This window comes from Galeopterus variegatus, unplaced genomic scaffold (genome assembly GCF_000696425.1).
Source record: "Galeopterus variegatus unplaced genomic scaffold, G_variegatus-3.0.2 Scaffold233, whole genome shotgun sequence".
Lineage (NCBI taxonomy): Eukaryota > Metazoa > Chordata > Mammalia > Dermoptera > Cynocephalidae > Galeopterus > Galeopterus variegatus.
In genome coordinates this window covers 643,769-656,562 of record NW_007726344.1, presented here as the reverse complement: position 1 = coordinate 656,562, position 12,794 = coordinate 643,769, and the positions used below count along the sequence as shown (strand labels likewise).

Sequence of the window (12,794 nt, the reverse complement as noted above, 5' to 3'; positions counted from 1 at the left end):
GGATGGAATTGTTAGGCCAAAGGGGAACGTTGTTTTTCACCTTTTGAGGAATCACCAGACTGTTCTGCAGAGTAACCACACCATCTTCTTTTCCCAGCAGCGGCGGCTGGGGGTCTAGCTTCTCCACATCCTCAAGAACACTCATTATTGTCTTTGTCTTTTCCATTCTAGCCATCTTCCTGAGTCCGACATGGAATCCCACTGTTTTTAATTTGTATTTCCCTGATCACTAATGTCCCAGCATCTATTCATGTGCTTACTGGCCATTTGTATATCTTTGGAGCAACCCTCAGTGTCGCGCCCGTACCGGACCAGGACCGGCAACGGGATCGCAACCCTCGGTGTTGCGCCTGTACCGGGGATCGGCAACGGGATCTCAACCCTCGGTGTTGCGCCCACACCGCGCTCAGCCAGTGAGCGGGAACCGGTCTCCACATGGGATCTGAACCGGAGCACTGCTGCGCTACCAAGCAGCACACTCTCCAGTGCGCCACCGGGCTGGCCCCTTTGCCCATTCTTAATTCGATTATTGGTCTTTTTATTATTAAGTTGCAAGAGTTCTGTCGGTTGTCTTTCTACTTTCCTGACAGTGTCCTTTGAAGTACGAGATTTTATTTTGATTATGGGCCTGCACCTTTTTAAAATAAAATGAATATTTAATAAGCCATTTTTGTGTAGTAGACTGAATACATTTTGAAGGGTGCAGTTTACACACAGCTGTGAAGGTGGTCTCAATTTCACAGTGGACATCCCTCCTCTGGGTTCCCCCAACCACCTTGGGGGTTCCTCTCTCTGCATCCTCCTCCCACTCTCCCTGCTTAGATTCCACCTCCTTTTCCCCCCTCCAGCGATACTGGATCCCACCTTCTGCAAAGCAGGGTGATTCAGGTCTGTCCAGTTCCTGCCACCGAACTTCACCCCAGGTCCATCAATGCTCAGAAGATAGGAAGGGCTTTCTCTCTAATCATGTTTATTGTCCTCCTGGGTGGGGCCGATAAGTTCTAAAATACAAGTTTCCCCCTCCTCCTACTTGAAAAGGAACCTCGGGTTGGCCCGTGGCTCACTTGGGAGAGCGTGGTGCTGACAACACCAAGTCAAGGGTTAAGATCCCCTTACCAGTCATCTTTTTTTTTTTTTTAAAGGAACTTGACAGGCCCAGATGGTTTCCTGGTGGCAGAATTCTCAGGCCATGGACTTTTGGAAGATGCCTGGCTTTTGTCCTCATGCTGGTCTGCTTGTCATGAACACCAGGGGCAACTGCCTCTAGTCCCTGGGACTGCTGCCCACAGCTTTGGCTCTGGGAAGCACTGTGGGGCCACTGAGGCTGGACAGCAACCACCAAGTGACCCACTAAGTGACCCCACCCATAGGCGTGGACACCTCTCAACCAAGGCCATGAGCATGGCTCTGTAGTGAACACATGGAGACTGTCCCGTGGGAGGCAGAACATGGCAGAAATAGAAGTGCCATGGGACAGCCAGTGCCCACCCCAGCCCCTTTCCTCATCTGAGCTGTCATTGCCCCACACCCCCAGCTAGTTAAAATGCTGGTTCCTGGCCCCACCCCCGAGTGAGGATCCAGGATGAGAGTATGGGATCTGCATTTGTCAGTTCTCCGGGTTATTCTGATGTGGAATATCCCAGAAGCATATTTCCCAAGGCCATGTTTTAGGTCCTGCCTTTCTGGGGAGTGGGGTGCCAATGAAGTGCCCCAGGTTCCACTGTCCCCATACCAGAGAGCTAGGGCCACCCAGGAGTGCTGAGGAGGCAGTGACAGGGACTGCAAGAGGACTGAGTCCATGCATTCACGGGGACACTTAGCTACTGGGGGCCAAGCTGCCCTCCTAGGTGGAGCTGCTGAAGCTTTAGGGTTCAGGCAGGGAGAGGCGTTTTAGGGATAGGAGGGTGTCCCATTGAATGGGGGTGGGGGAGTTCTGGGTCCAGGGTGACGTCCAGGCTGTGCGGCCTTGAGTGAAGGTGACTAACAACAAGGTCCACAGTGCAGAGGGTTGTCCGGGTGGCCGCTGATATCACCCAGTACGTGGGGCACGAGGGCTGGAGGTGAGGATCTATGGTGTGGGTCGGGGTCCTCACCAACGTGGCAGTGACTGTAGTAGAGCATCGTGGGAGCAGGACATGGTGAGAGACCGCGGGGACACACAGCACCGCTGCTGGGAGAGGGCCGGGGTGCAGTTTCCCAGTCAGGCCTGTCCTCTAATGACCCAAAAATAGGCCAGCACCTGTCGCTGGCGGGCGGGGGCTGGAGCGAGTCCGCGGACTGGGTTCCGAGAGAGACTAGCTATTCCGGGAAAGGGAGGGTCCGGCAAGGGCCGCGCAGGGCCGGGAAGGGGTGTCCCCTCCCAGTGACCGGCAAGGGGTCGTGACCAGTCCAAGGACTAGCCCTTTGACCTCCCACCTCCGGCTTAGCTCCGCCTCGTCCCCCGAGCACTGCGCGCGCGCCCCCTGGCGGCGGGCTCCGGGCCGCAGGTCGCCGGCGGGGCTCAGAGCGCGGGAAACCCAGGCGGGCCAGGGAACTCGCCCCGCTCCGCCCCGCCTGGGACCCCGCGTCCGGGCAGCGTCCCACACTGCCCCCAGGTCCGGCCATGGTAAACTGCTTTCCCCTCCGGGTACGGGGCTGTTCCTCTCGCTCAGGAAGCTCCCCCTCAGCTGGAGACGACGCCCCCCGCCAGCAGGGGCAGCAGAGGCAGCAGGAGCAGCGGGAGCAGCGGGAGGGGCGGTGGCCGCCGCCCTGCGGCGTGATTGATCTCGCACTGACAGTCGCAGGGTCCGGAACTGGGGGACGGTTTGCGGGGTCTGGGAAGCCCTGGGTCAGAGCTGGGGGCGGGGCAGTCCAGCCACGTGGGCCCCATAGGCTGGGGGGAGTCTGGCGCGGTCTTGACACTGCCCTTGGGAAAGCGCCAGTAGTGGGCGCCCTTGAAGAAGTAGGTGTCCCCTGCGGGGGAGGAGACGCTTCAGAGGCTTGGTCCAGGCCTGCCCCAATCCCGCCCCTTTCTGCAGCACAGTGTCTTTGCAGAGGGCTCCCCAAATCCCCCAGGATGGCCCTATCTACCCAATCCCAGGCACCCCTCACCCCATCTCCAGGGCCAGTAACCTGCCGGTCCCTCCCCGTGTGGCTTTCAGCCTCTTCCCCAGCGTCCCCTCCCCCACCTGTGTTGCTGACGGTGACATCGTCCGGAGCGGGCGGCGCCCCTTCCCAGAGGCTCAGGTCTCGTGGGTAGCCGGGGTCTGGGCGCGCCGCCGCCTCGTCGTACCGCCAGTACTGCTGGCCGCGGATCAAGTAGGTCTTGCCATTCAGCGGCCACCAGAACACAGCGTCCACCTCCTCCCCCGGGGGCAGCCCGAGCTCGGTGAGCGGCCGCGCGGCGCCCTCCAGCTGCCGGTCCTGGAACACCCAGAACTGGGGGCCTGCAGGGAGGCGACTTGGTGAGTGGCGGCTCTCCCCGCGCCTGGCCCGGCCCGGGCCATGGGGACCCCGCTCACCGCTGAAGAGGAGGATTCGGCCATCTCGGTGCCGGGCATAGGCCGCCTGGACGGCCTTCACCTGGGTGGGCAGCCCCTCCCAGAAGCGGTGCAGCCGAGCTGGCCGAGGGGACACCAGCTGTCCCGACGGCTGGAGGCGCCAGAACCAGGGGCCTGTGGGAGGAGGAGTGGGCATGGGGGCATGAGATGGTAGGACGTCTTCTCCCCCGGAGTGTGTGGCCCAGGAGGGCTGGGTTTTCCACTCCCCCAGCATAGGGGTGGCCATTTGGAAATCCAGGGTGCAGAAGATGTAGGGTGACCAACTCCTTGTGGCTGGCCTGGGACGTTCCCTTTTTTAACACTAAAAGTTCCACTTCCAGCAAAACCACACAGCTCCCCCGGGGGGCACCCTAAGCGTGTTGGAAGCCAGCTCTGTGGGGTCAGGGACCATGTGTAGTGACTCACCTTTGAAGAAGAAAGTTTCACCTCGGATATTGGCAATGGCATCAAAATTGCCTTCACATCGATCAGGGACCGGGGAGGAGGGTCTGGGGAGGAAAGGAGAGGTGAACAGAAGGGTGGGGGCTCCTCATTTCCTTACCTTTGACAACAGGCCTACGAGGTGGTGACTCTTACCATCCCCATCTCACGGAGGACACCGAGGCTAGGGAGCTGGTCACCTGAGGTCACACAGAAGGTGGAAGACTCACCTGTCTGGGGGCATGACAGGGGGCTGGGGAGGAGGAGCCAGGGGTTTCCTCGTGGGCTTGTCATACGGGGTTTGGGGCGCTTTCCCTGTGGGGAGAGAGTCAGGTGTGGGTTCACTGGCCCTGCTGCTGAGGCCACTGGGGGAGCCACACGGTGATTCGGGCAGGGCCCCCACTCTCCATACCATAGAGCTGCTGCAGGCCATCGCGGTCATCCTGGGACAGGCGGTACTTGTCAGGGTCACCCACGGGGCCCTGGTAGAAGGGCCTCATAATGGAGTTGGGAGCTGAGGAGTGGCCCAGGCCCAGGGCATGGCCGAACTCATGAACAGCCACCGCAAACAGGTCGGTGCCCTCACCATCTGGAGGAGGGGGAGAGCAAGCTAGATTGGAGGCCACCCCCAACCCAGCAAAGGGGCAGCCCAGGAAGGCCCTGGGAGTGGGGCCAGTCATCCTCCCTGTACTTAATCACCCATTCAGCACATACACTTGAGGAGCCTTGTCTGGCAGTGCTAGACATTGGGCAACAGGGCTGAAGAGGCTCAGGGAGGGGTTACCTTGCACTGAAGGAGCCCCTCCCCCAGGAAGGGAAGACTGTGCATATAGGAAGTTTCTGGGGTGGGAGCAGGAACCTGGGTGCACATGCAGGTCTCCAGGAAGTCCCAGCCTTGGAGTGGCCCCTCCTCCCAGCTCCAGCTTATGGTCAGAGACCCCCCAGCCCCTTCCAACTCCCCACTTCCCATCCCCATCTGCTAGGAAGGTAGATCAGTTTCTTTGGTCTCAGCTCCCAAGACCTTCCCCCCATTCCCAACCCCATGGCTCCTCCTCCTCCCCTCCCCCTCTTCTTCCATCTCCACTCTTCTTGGGCCCTCATACCCTCCCCCATCTCCCCTTCTCACAGCCTCTCCCCCACCCCCACCCTGCTGGAACATGGAGCTCCCTCCGCAGGCACTCTCAGACCGCAGCCTCCTCCCGCCACTTGGGCCTCTTCCCCTGGGATCCAGCCTGGGCGCCAGGACCATCCTCCTCACACTCCAGCTGCCAGCCCAACCCAGCTCCTCATCGATCCATGAGATGCCTGCAGGCCCTCCTCCAATCCCTGAGAGGCCCCACCCAGAAGAGACCCAGACAGTGACAGTGCTGGGCAACCCCACGGGGGCACGCAGATTTCCCCAGAGGTCAACCTACTTCATGGAAATCTCTACCGAGAGTTAGTAATGTTAAAAGCAGGCTTACAGGAAACAACCTAGTGAGTTGGAAAGCAAATCTCCCCAGCCCCTAAAGTCTGCTAAGATGAGACTCTAAGAAGGAAATAAACACTTGGGTCAGGCCAAGGAGGAGTAGCAAGCACTTGGCCTCACTTACTTCTCACTTAATTCTCTATCTCCTAGCCCCATTTTACAGAGGAGGAAACTGAGGCACAATGAGGTCAAGTTAGGTGCGGAGCTAGGATTGAGGCCTAGCACAGTGGCTGCACTGTCCTGCCTTTTGACAGTGACTTCAGAAACTGCATGTGTGTTGACAAATTTCCATGCAGACTAGGTTTCTCGTCGCTGAGTCCTTTTTCTGAGAAACTGGAGGAAGTTTGGTGTCTAAATCAGGTCAATCTCTTTCATCTCTTACCTCCTTCCCTGCCCTGCCTCTCCTTTGGCCACACTGGGCTTCCGGGACGTGCACCCCTTTCTGCACACCCTCACGCTATGCAGCCAAGGGGAATTCCACACTGTGCAGGCCCAGCCACGCGAGGGCCCTGGTGGGTAGTCTGCAGGGCCCTTGCACCTCTGCTCATCTTTGCCCTCGGCCTCATTAGCAGCTCTTTGCTGTCTCCCCTCAGCCTTCATCCCAGGCCCACAACCACCCCAGCCCCCACCTCTCAGATGACAAATGCTGACCAATATGCTTCCTATTTCATCAGGACAGGACATCTGATGTAATCTGTGATTTCCGGTGCACTTGGGGCAGAGAGCTGCATCTCCCCACACTCACCTTCTGCCTCCCACCCTGCCCTGTGTGAGGACCCTGCCTCACTCCCCTTCTCCAGGACAAGGACAATGTCCCAGCCATCCATCAACCACCCATTCATCTATCCATCATCTACCCAACCAGCTGTCTATTCGTTCATCCATCCATCCATCCATTCACCACCCACTCATTCCACTGTCCACCATCCACTTATCCATCTGTCCATCATCCACCTGTCCAACTGTCCATTCATCCACTCATCCATTTGTCTATCCATCCATCAACCACCCATCCAGCTGTTCATCCATCCACCTGTCCATCATCCACCCTTCCAGATGTCTATCATCCATCCATCTACCTGTTCATCATCTACCCGTCCCTCTGGCCATGCATCCATTCCCCTGCATCCCTGTCTTTCTATTGGCTCATCCGGTGTCCCCGAGTCCTCATAACTCCCTCATCCTAAAACACTCCTTGGGCTTGTCCCCACTCCGTTCCCATCTACACTGCCCTCTCCCCTCCCTCCCCAGCCAAGTTCTTTGGTTAGTGGTCTAAATTCAGTCTTCAATTCCTCTGCTCCTCTCACACCTAACCCCACTGTGGTCTGGATTCTTCCCCCACCCACTAAGCCTGCAGGCACTAAAAAGGTCACTTTGTGCCTGGATGACCAAATCCAGGCTTGGGTAACTTGTACTTGTCTGCTGCCTTGGCCACAGCTGCCCACTTCCTCCTTCACTCTTGCTCTTCATCACCTTTCGGCCCCGTCTCTCTGTCTCCTTTGATTCCTCCTCCCAAACCATCCATCTCCCAGCTATGGGGCTTTCCGGGGCTCTGTACTTGACCTTCACATTCTATGCTCTCCTTTCGGGAAACTTATCAACTCCCACAGATTCTCAGCTCTGCCACTAGGCCCAGCTCCAAAGGCAGCTGGAAGTGCAGAGAGCCCTACTCAGGGCCAGGCTCTGTGCTAAGAGCTATAGGTGAGTTACTCGTTTAACCCACAAACCCACACTCCAGCAGGTGCTATTCTTCTCCCCATTTCTAAATGAAGAAACTGAGCACAATGAGGTTAAGTAACTTGTGAATGTTGCAAGCGGAGGGACGCTGACTTGAGTTTAGCCTGGAAGCCCACCTTCTCAGGGCCACAGTGCTCAGCCTCACTGTCCTGGATGCTATGTGGGTTGTGCCCAGTCCCATGAAAGGGCCTGTGCACCATCCCTGGCTGCCCCTTAACCAGATCACTGCTCTTTCCCTCAACTCAACCTCAGCCAGCCGCTCACAGCCAAGGGCAGGTCTATACAGACCTACGGCCAAGGGTGGGACTATATGAGCCTAAAAAGAGCTGGGCCTGCCATCCCACTATGGAGCTCGAGGGGACCAGGCTCCTCCCCAGCCGTGACCATATCTTTGCTTAACTTCTTCTCCTCTCCTGTTTCCCTTTCCTCTGAGCATGTGCTCCCGAGAAATCACTTGCACAAGAATTCCCACCTCAAGCTCCACGTCTGGGGAGCCTGACCTAAGACGGAGGAGTCCAAGTTCTAGAGCAGGATCTTCACGGCCTGCCTGTGCACCACCTGCAGGGGACGTCCCCAGCACTCAGGGATGTGCTAAAATGCACTCAGCCTGCCTCCCTCCAGCCTGCTCCTCCTCTCCCACATTCCCACCTGCGTTAACAGTACCTTGTCCTCCAGGGGCCCTAAGCTGGACTCTGCATGTAAGTCCTTGTCCCCAGAATCCAGCCAGATCCCCATCTTTGCCTTCCTCCCCTGGGATCACCCCCAACCATCTCTTACCTGGACCCTGCAGCAGCTCCTGCCTCCCTGCATCTATCCTGACACCCCACTCCCCAATGCAGCCAGTGATGTTTCTAGAACACAAAACCTTTTGATGGCTCCCCATTGCCTTCCAAACCGCATTGTCCAAACTCTTCCATATGCTTTCAAAGGCCCTTTGTGATATGAGACCTATCATTCTCTGCAATCTCCTTCCCGATGTCTTATTTTTGTCCTCCAGTGTGGGATGTCCCAGGCCATTTCTCCCCCCAGTGGCTCCTCCCAGCCCCTGACTACTCTGGATCCAGTGAGCTCACTGGTTGTACTTTTTTATTGAATCTCCCCATCCTGTGCACTCTGGGAGAGCAGGACCTTGTCGATGTGGCCATGTGCTAGTCGGCACTCTGCGTAGGTGCATGTGTCTATACATGAGTGTGTATGTGGAGTAAATGGAGTCATCCCTTCCAGGAACCTCCCTTCATCCAAGAGCTTTGGGTCAACAAGTCCCCTGAGCACCCACAGGCTTGAGGACTTCCTGTTGTTATTCCGTGTCATTGCATCACCATGTGTGTAGTAACTGCCGGGTACTCTTCTGACTCAGCTGCTGGACAGAGATGTGTTTGTGGCTCTGTGAGTCCCCAGCCCCAGCTGGGTGGTTCATGTTATGTGTCAACTTGGCCCAGCTAAGGTGCCCAGTTGTTTGGTCAAACACCAATCTGGTTGCTGTTGTGAAGGTATTTTGTAGATGAGATTAACATCTACAATCAGTTGACTTTAAGCAAAGCAGATCACCCTCCATCATGGGGAAGGGGGGCGCATCCAATCAGTTCAAGGCCTTAAGGGCAAAAACTGAGGCTCCCAGAGAGGAGGGAATTTTGCCTCAAGACTGTAACAGAAGTCCTGCCTCAGTTTCCAGCCTGCTGGTCTGCTCTGTGGATTCTGACTCAAGACTGCAGCATCACCTTACACTGGAATTTCTAGCCTGCTGTCCTGCCCAACAAATTTTGGACTTGCCAGCCCCCACAATCCCCATGAGCCAATTCCTTAAAGTAATCCTCTTAAGCTGGCAGGTTAGCTCAGTTGGTTAGAGCACAGCCTTGTAACACCAAGGTCAAGGGTTCGGATTCCCATGCTGGCCAGGCACCAAAATAAGTAAATAAATCTCTTTGCACCCATATCCTATTGGTTCTGTTTCTCTGGAGACCCCCAACTGATACAGCCTCCACCAATAAACATAATTTAAACCTAATTCCTAAGAATAGACAGACCTGTGGGGAGGACTTCTCTGAAGAGGGGAGATTTTACCTTTTGACCCAAGAGTCCAGGTCTCTTCATCATCAAAGTGAGTGTCCCCAGAGATGGGGTGCTCGCCAGGGAAAAAGGCATGGGCCAGGGTTCCCCCCATCCCGTCGAAGGGGTAACTGTCCTGGTGGTAGGCACGGGCAAAGTCGATGAGGATGTCAGGCTCCTTGTCCTGAGAGCCCACCTCCTGGAACACGAGGCCTGACTCGACGCCCCAGGCAGACAGGGCATAGCTCATGAGGGTGCGCACAGTCTCCTGGCTCAGTTGGGAGCTCTGGGGGAAGGATCGTACCCTGGGAGAAGAAGAGGGGACAGAGGGAAGTAAGGGTGGCTGTGGTGGGAGAAGGCAGCCAGGCCCGGGGAGGGGGGGTGCCAGCACCTACCTCCAGGTGAGGGTTCGTGTCTTCCAGATGCTGCCCCTCAGAGCGTACCGTCGGCGCCGCCTGACCAGCCCCGCTGCACCCAGCACGTCAGGCAGGGAGCAGCGGGGCTTCCGCATGGTGGCCATTGTCACTGCATCTGCAAGAGACAGTTGGGTGAGGGTAGGAGTCAGCAGTAGTACCGCCTGCCCTGATCATGGCACCAGCTAACTCTCTTACATGGGTTAAGAAATTTTCCCAAGACAGACCCTACAGGCAGTTTGGCTCTCATAGCCAGCTCATACCAAAATATTAACACTGCCCTCCTAGGTGGCAGCTCTCTTTCCACCTGGCTCTGGATGGACTGGCTACCTCCAGGTGTTGCTCAGAGGCTTCCCTGAGCCCTGGCGGTGGACTCTAGAGAAAGGAGCCCTGAAGGTGCAGCAAGGACCCCTCACTTTGAGGCTGGAAACCCCCCCCCCCCCGAGGCTACTTATACCTCACACCATTGCTCTTGAGTCCTCATCACATCCAGATAAAGTCCAAAGTCCCCCAGACTGGCTAGGTCTCTGGTCTCCAGTGGCCAGCACCCCTCCCAGGTTAGGTCTACCTGGAATCCCCTTTCCTAACTGGGCTCCATTCTCAGCAGTCTCCTTATCTTCAAATTAAGATCAAACTGCACCTCATTCGTCAGGGTGACATATGGATGCCAGACACTGTTCCAGGCTGTTCATGAGAGTAGACAAGACAGAAAAAGATCCCCCTTTCCCTTGTAGCCAGCCAGGATCCTTCAAGTTCCCTCTTCCTCCCCATTTAACCTCATGGAGGAGCCCCTCAGTTCTGTCTCCAAAATATTCACCCTGAATTCAACTGCTTTGACCGCACCCACCACCTCTACTCCAGGCCACCATCTTCTCCCCTTGTCTGGAAGCTACAACTGCCTCCCTCCTGGGCTCTGAGCTTCACAGCATCCATTTTCCATCAGTAACCACAGGAAGCTTAAAACCACAAAAATCAGATTGAGTGCTTCCTGACTTCAAATCCTTTAAATTCAAATGGTTTCTCACCACCCTTGGAATCAAACCCAAACACTTTCAAGGCCCCTGATCAGGCCCTCCATTCAAACTCATGCCTGCCACAGGGCTTTTGGGATACTCTTTGCCCCCGTCTTCCCCTGGCGGACCCCTCCTCTTTGCAGTCTCAGTTCAGGCCCTCCATACCACTGGCATTTCATTTTCTTCAAAACACTCACCACTATCTGAGACTATCTTGCATATTTATGTTTCTGATCTGTGTCTCTCCCTCTAGAACATTAGTTCCATGAGAGCAGGGACCTTATCTACTTTGTTCACTGCTGTACCAGCAGAGCTGGAAACGGCCTGGTATGTAGGAGATTCTCAATAAATAAATGTTTATTGAAAGATGAATGACTGAGAACCTGCAGGGTGGGGACCTGAGATTGGCATCTTCATGGCTCCAGTGATTCGGGTGCGGCTGAGGTTTAAGGACTGCAGGATGATAGGCAGGCAGGGTGCAAGGCAGGGTTGGGGAGGGGGCGGAGGATGACCTACCCATGAGGCCCGTCTCTGGCAGCCCGGCGAACCTCTGCATGACCTTGATGGCATCCCGTAGTTTCGCGGGGCTTTGCAGCTGGGCCTGGGCGGGGTGGGGTGTCGGCAGGTAGCCATAACGGGTCAGCCAGTCCTAGGCCATCGGAGGGGACAAGTGAAGCCGGCAGGGTAAAAGGCATGGGGTTCTTCCTTTCCACCACCATTCTGGAAGCCTCGCTCGTCCCAGACAACTGGTGCCCAGGGCCCTCAGTCCCGGATGCCTGCCTGCCCTCCTCCCAAGGTCCCCACCCTCCAGCCCTGGGTCTGCCAGTCTTCGTCTGGACCAGCAGTCCCAACCCCCACCTCCTCATCCCAGCTCCTTTCCAGATCTTCAAATCCAGACCCCAAACCTCCCCATAGATCCAAGAATCTGGGTCCCCAGACCCCATCCCCAGTCACTCTGGACATCTGAATCTGCCCCCCTGCCTCCTCCGGAGCCAGGAGTCCGGGCCCTCGTTTCTCCTTCCAGGCTCCCTGCCGACCCCAGGAGCCCGTGGAGCCCCGCGCTCACCACGCCCAGGCTCACGTCCTGTGCCGAGGGCTTCGGGGCGCGCGCGGGTGGCGGCAGCAGCGGGAGCAGCAGCGCCACTCACGGCGAAGTCAGCGGAGGGTCCACCGGGCTGGGGTCGCACGCAGGGGTGGGAGAGGCGGAGGTCCGGGCTCCGGGCCCGCTGCAGCGGCCTCTCGGGGCCCCGGGCCTGGTTCTGTCCCGGCCCGGGCGCCGAGCCTGTGGTCCCTCTTCTCCGGGCGGGTGCGAGCGGAGGGCTGGGTGGAGCGGGGGGAGGGCGCACCCCGAGAAGCCGTAAGGGTGCGGTGCGGGAAATGGCCCAATCTTCCGACCTCCAGCGAGAAGAAGCGGGCCATGCGGTGGCCTCCGTCCCCGCCCGGACCCAGGGACCCTCCTCTGAGCACTTCAAAGCGCGAGCGGCGGACTGGACCCCCAGGTGGGGGGCGGCCGCCAGCAGCCCCGGCAGCGTCCCCGGGCTTCTCCTCCCACGACTCCGCAAGTTTCTCTTCCCTGATCCCGGCTCTCCGGAGCAGGACTCGCTTCTGCTTTCTCAGACCGCGCGGCACTGGGGAAGGGCGGCCCGGGTTTCCCCCTCCCCCGCTCCTCCCCTACCCCCTGCTCCGCCATCCCCGGACCCCCTGCTGCTGGCCGAACTAGCGCCGGGGGGATATCCGGGCAGCAGGAGGCTGGGAAGGAAGCTTCCTTCTCCGCGGGGTCCCGGCCCGCCCCCCGCCCGTCCCCGCCGGCCCCAGCTGTGTGCGCGGATGCGGCAGCGCTTGGTTCAGGGGTTCATTCCCCCGACCCGCGTGGGCTGCGCGCCGGTCTCTGCCTCTGTGCACAGTGGTCATGGCACCTCTAGATCCCGGACGCAGGGGATGCTCCGGAACCGCGCCCCGGGTACTAGACATTTAAATCCAGTAATTCCGTGCAGAAGCTCCAGCGCCTGCCCCGTGCCAGGTGCGGGGGACAGAAGAGGGGGTGGACGGGATGCGATCCTGGAGGTAGAGACTTGGGGACCAGCAGAGCCGCCCCTCCCGCCCCGTGAGCCCAGGGTTGGGCGGCCGGGCAGGTGGAGAGGGATCGGGAGGAATCAGG

The 12,794-nt window shown here is 58.0% G+C and overlaps 1 protein-coding gene across 1 annotated transcript; it reads right to left on the bottom strand.

The window, feature by feature from the left end:
• Positions 1–2,637: 2,637 nt before the first annotated feature.
• Positions 2,638–11,773, bottom strand: MMP25 (matrix metallopeptidase 25). The gene is made up of 10 exons (XM_008566292.1): positions 11,703–11,773; positions 11,153–11,285; positions 9,606–9,741; positions 9,226–9,515; positions 4,372–4,548; positions 4,190–4,274; positions 3,945–4,027; positions 3,501–3,653; positions 3,168–3,425; positions 2,638–2,952 (listed from the first exon to the last, which is right to left on the bottom strand). Exons 2-10 carry the CDS (start codon positions 11,190–11,192, stop codon positions 2,663–2,665), a joined length of 1,512 nt encoding a protein of 503 aa, XP_008564514.1. The 5' UTR covers positions 11,193–11,285; positions 11,703–11,773; the 3' UTR covers positions 2,638–2,662.
• Positions 11,774–12,794: the final 1,021 nt, after the last annotated feature.

Bases quoted from the DNA above. Each gene is read 5' to 3' on its own strand.
- MMP25 (XM_008566292.1), bottom strand. From the start codon at position 11,192: ATGCAGAGGTTCGCCGGGCTGCCAGAGACGGGCCTCATGG. The intron at 9,742-11,152 runs GTAGGTCATCCT...TGTCTCTTGCAG, and splicing joins GCCAGAGACGGGCCTCATGG to ATGCAGTGACAATGGCCACC. The intron at 9,516-9,605 runs GTAGGTGCTGGC...TTCTTCTCCCAG, and splicing joins ACACGAACCCTCACCTGGAG to GGTACGATCCTTCCCCCAGA.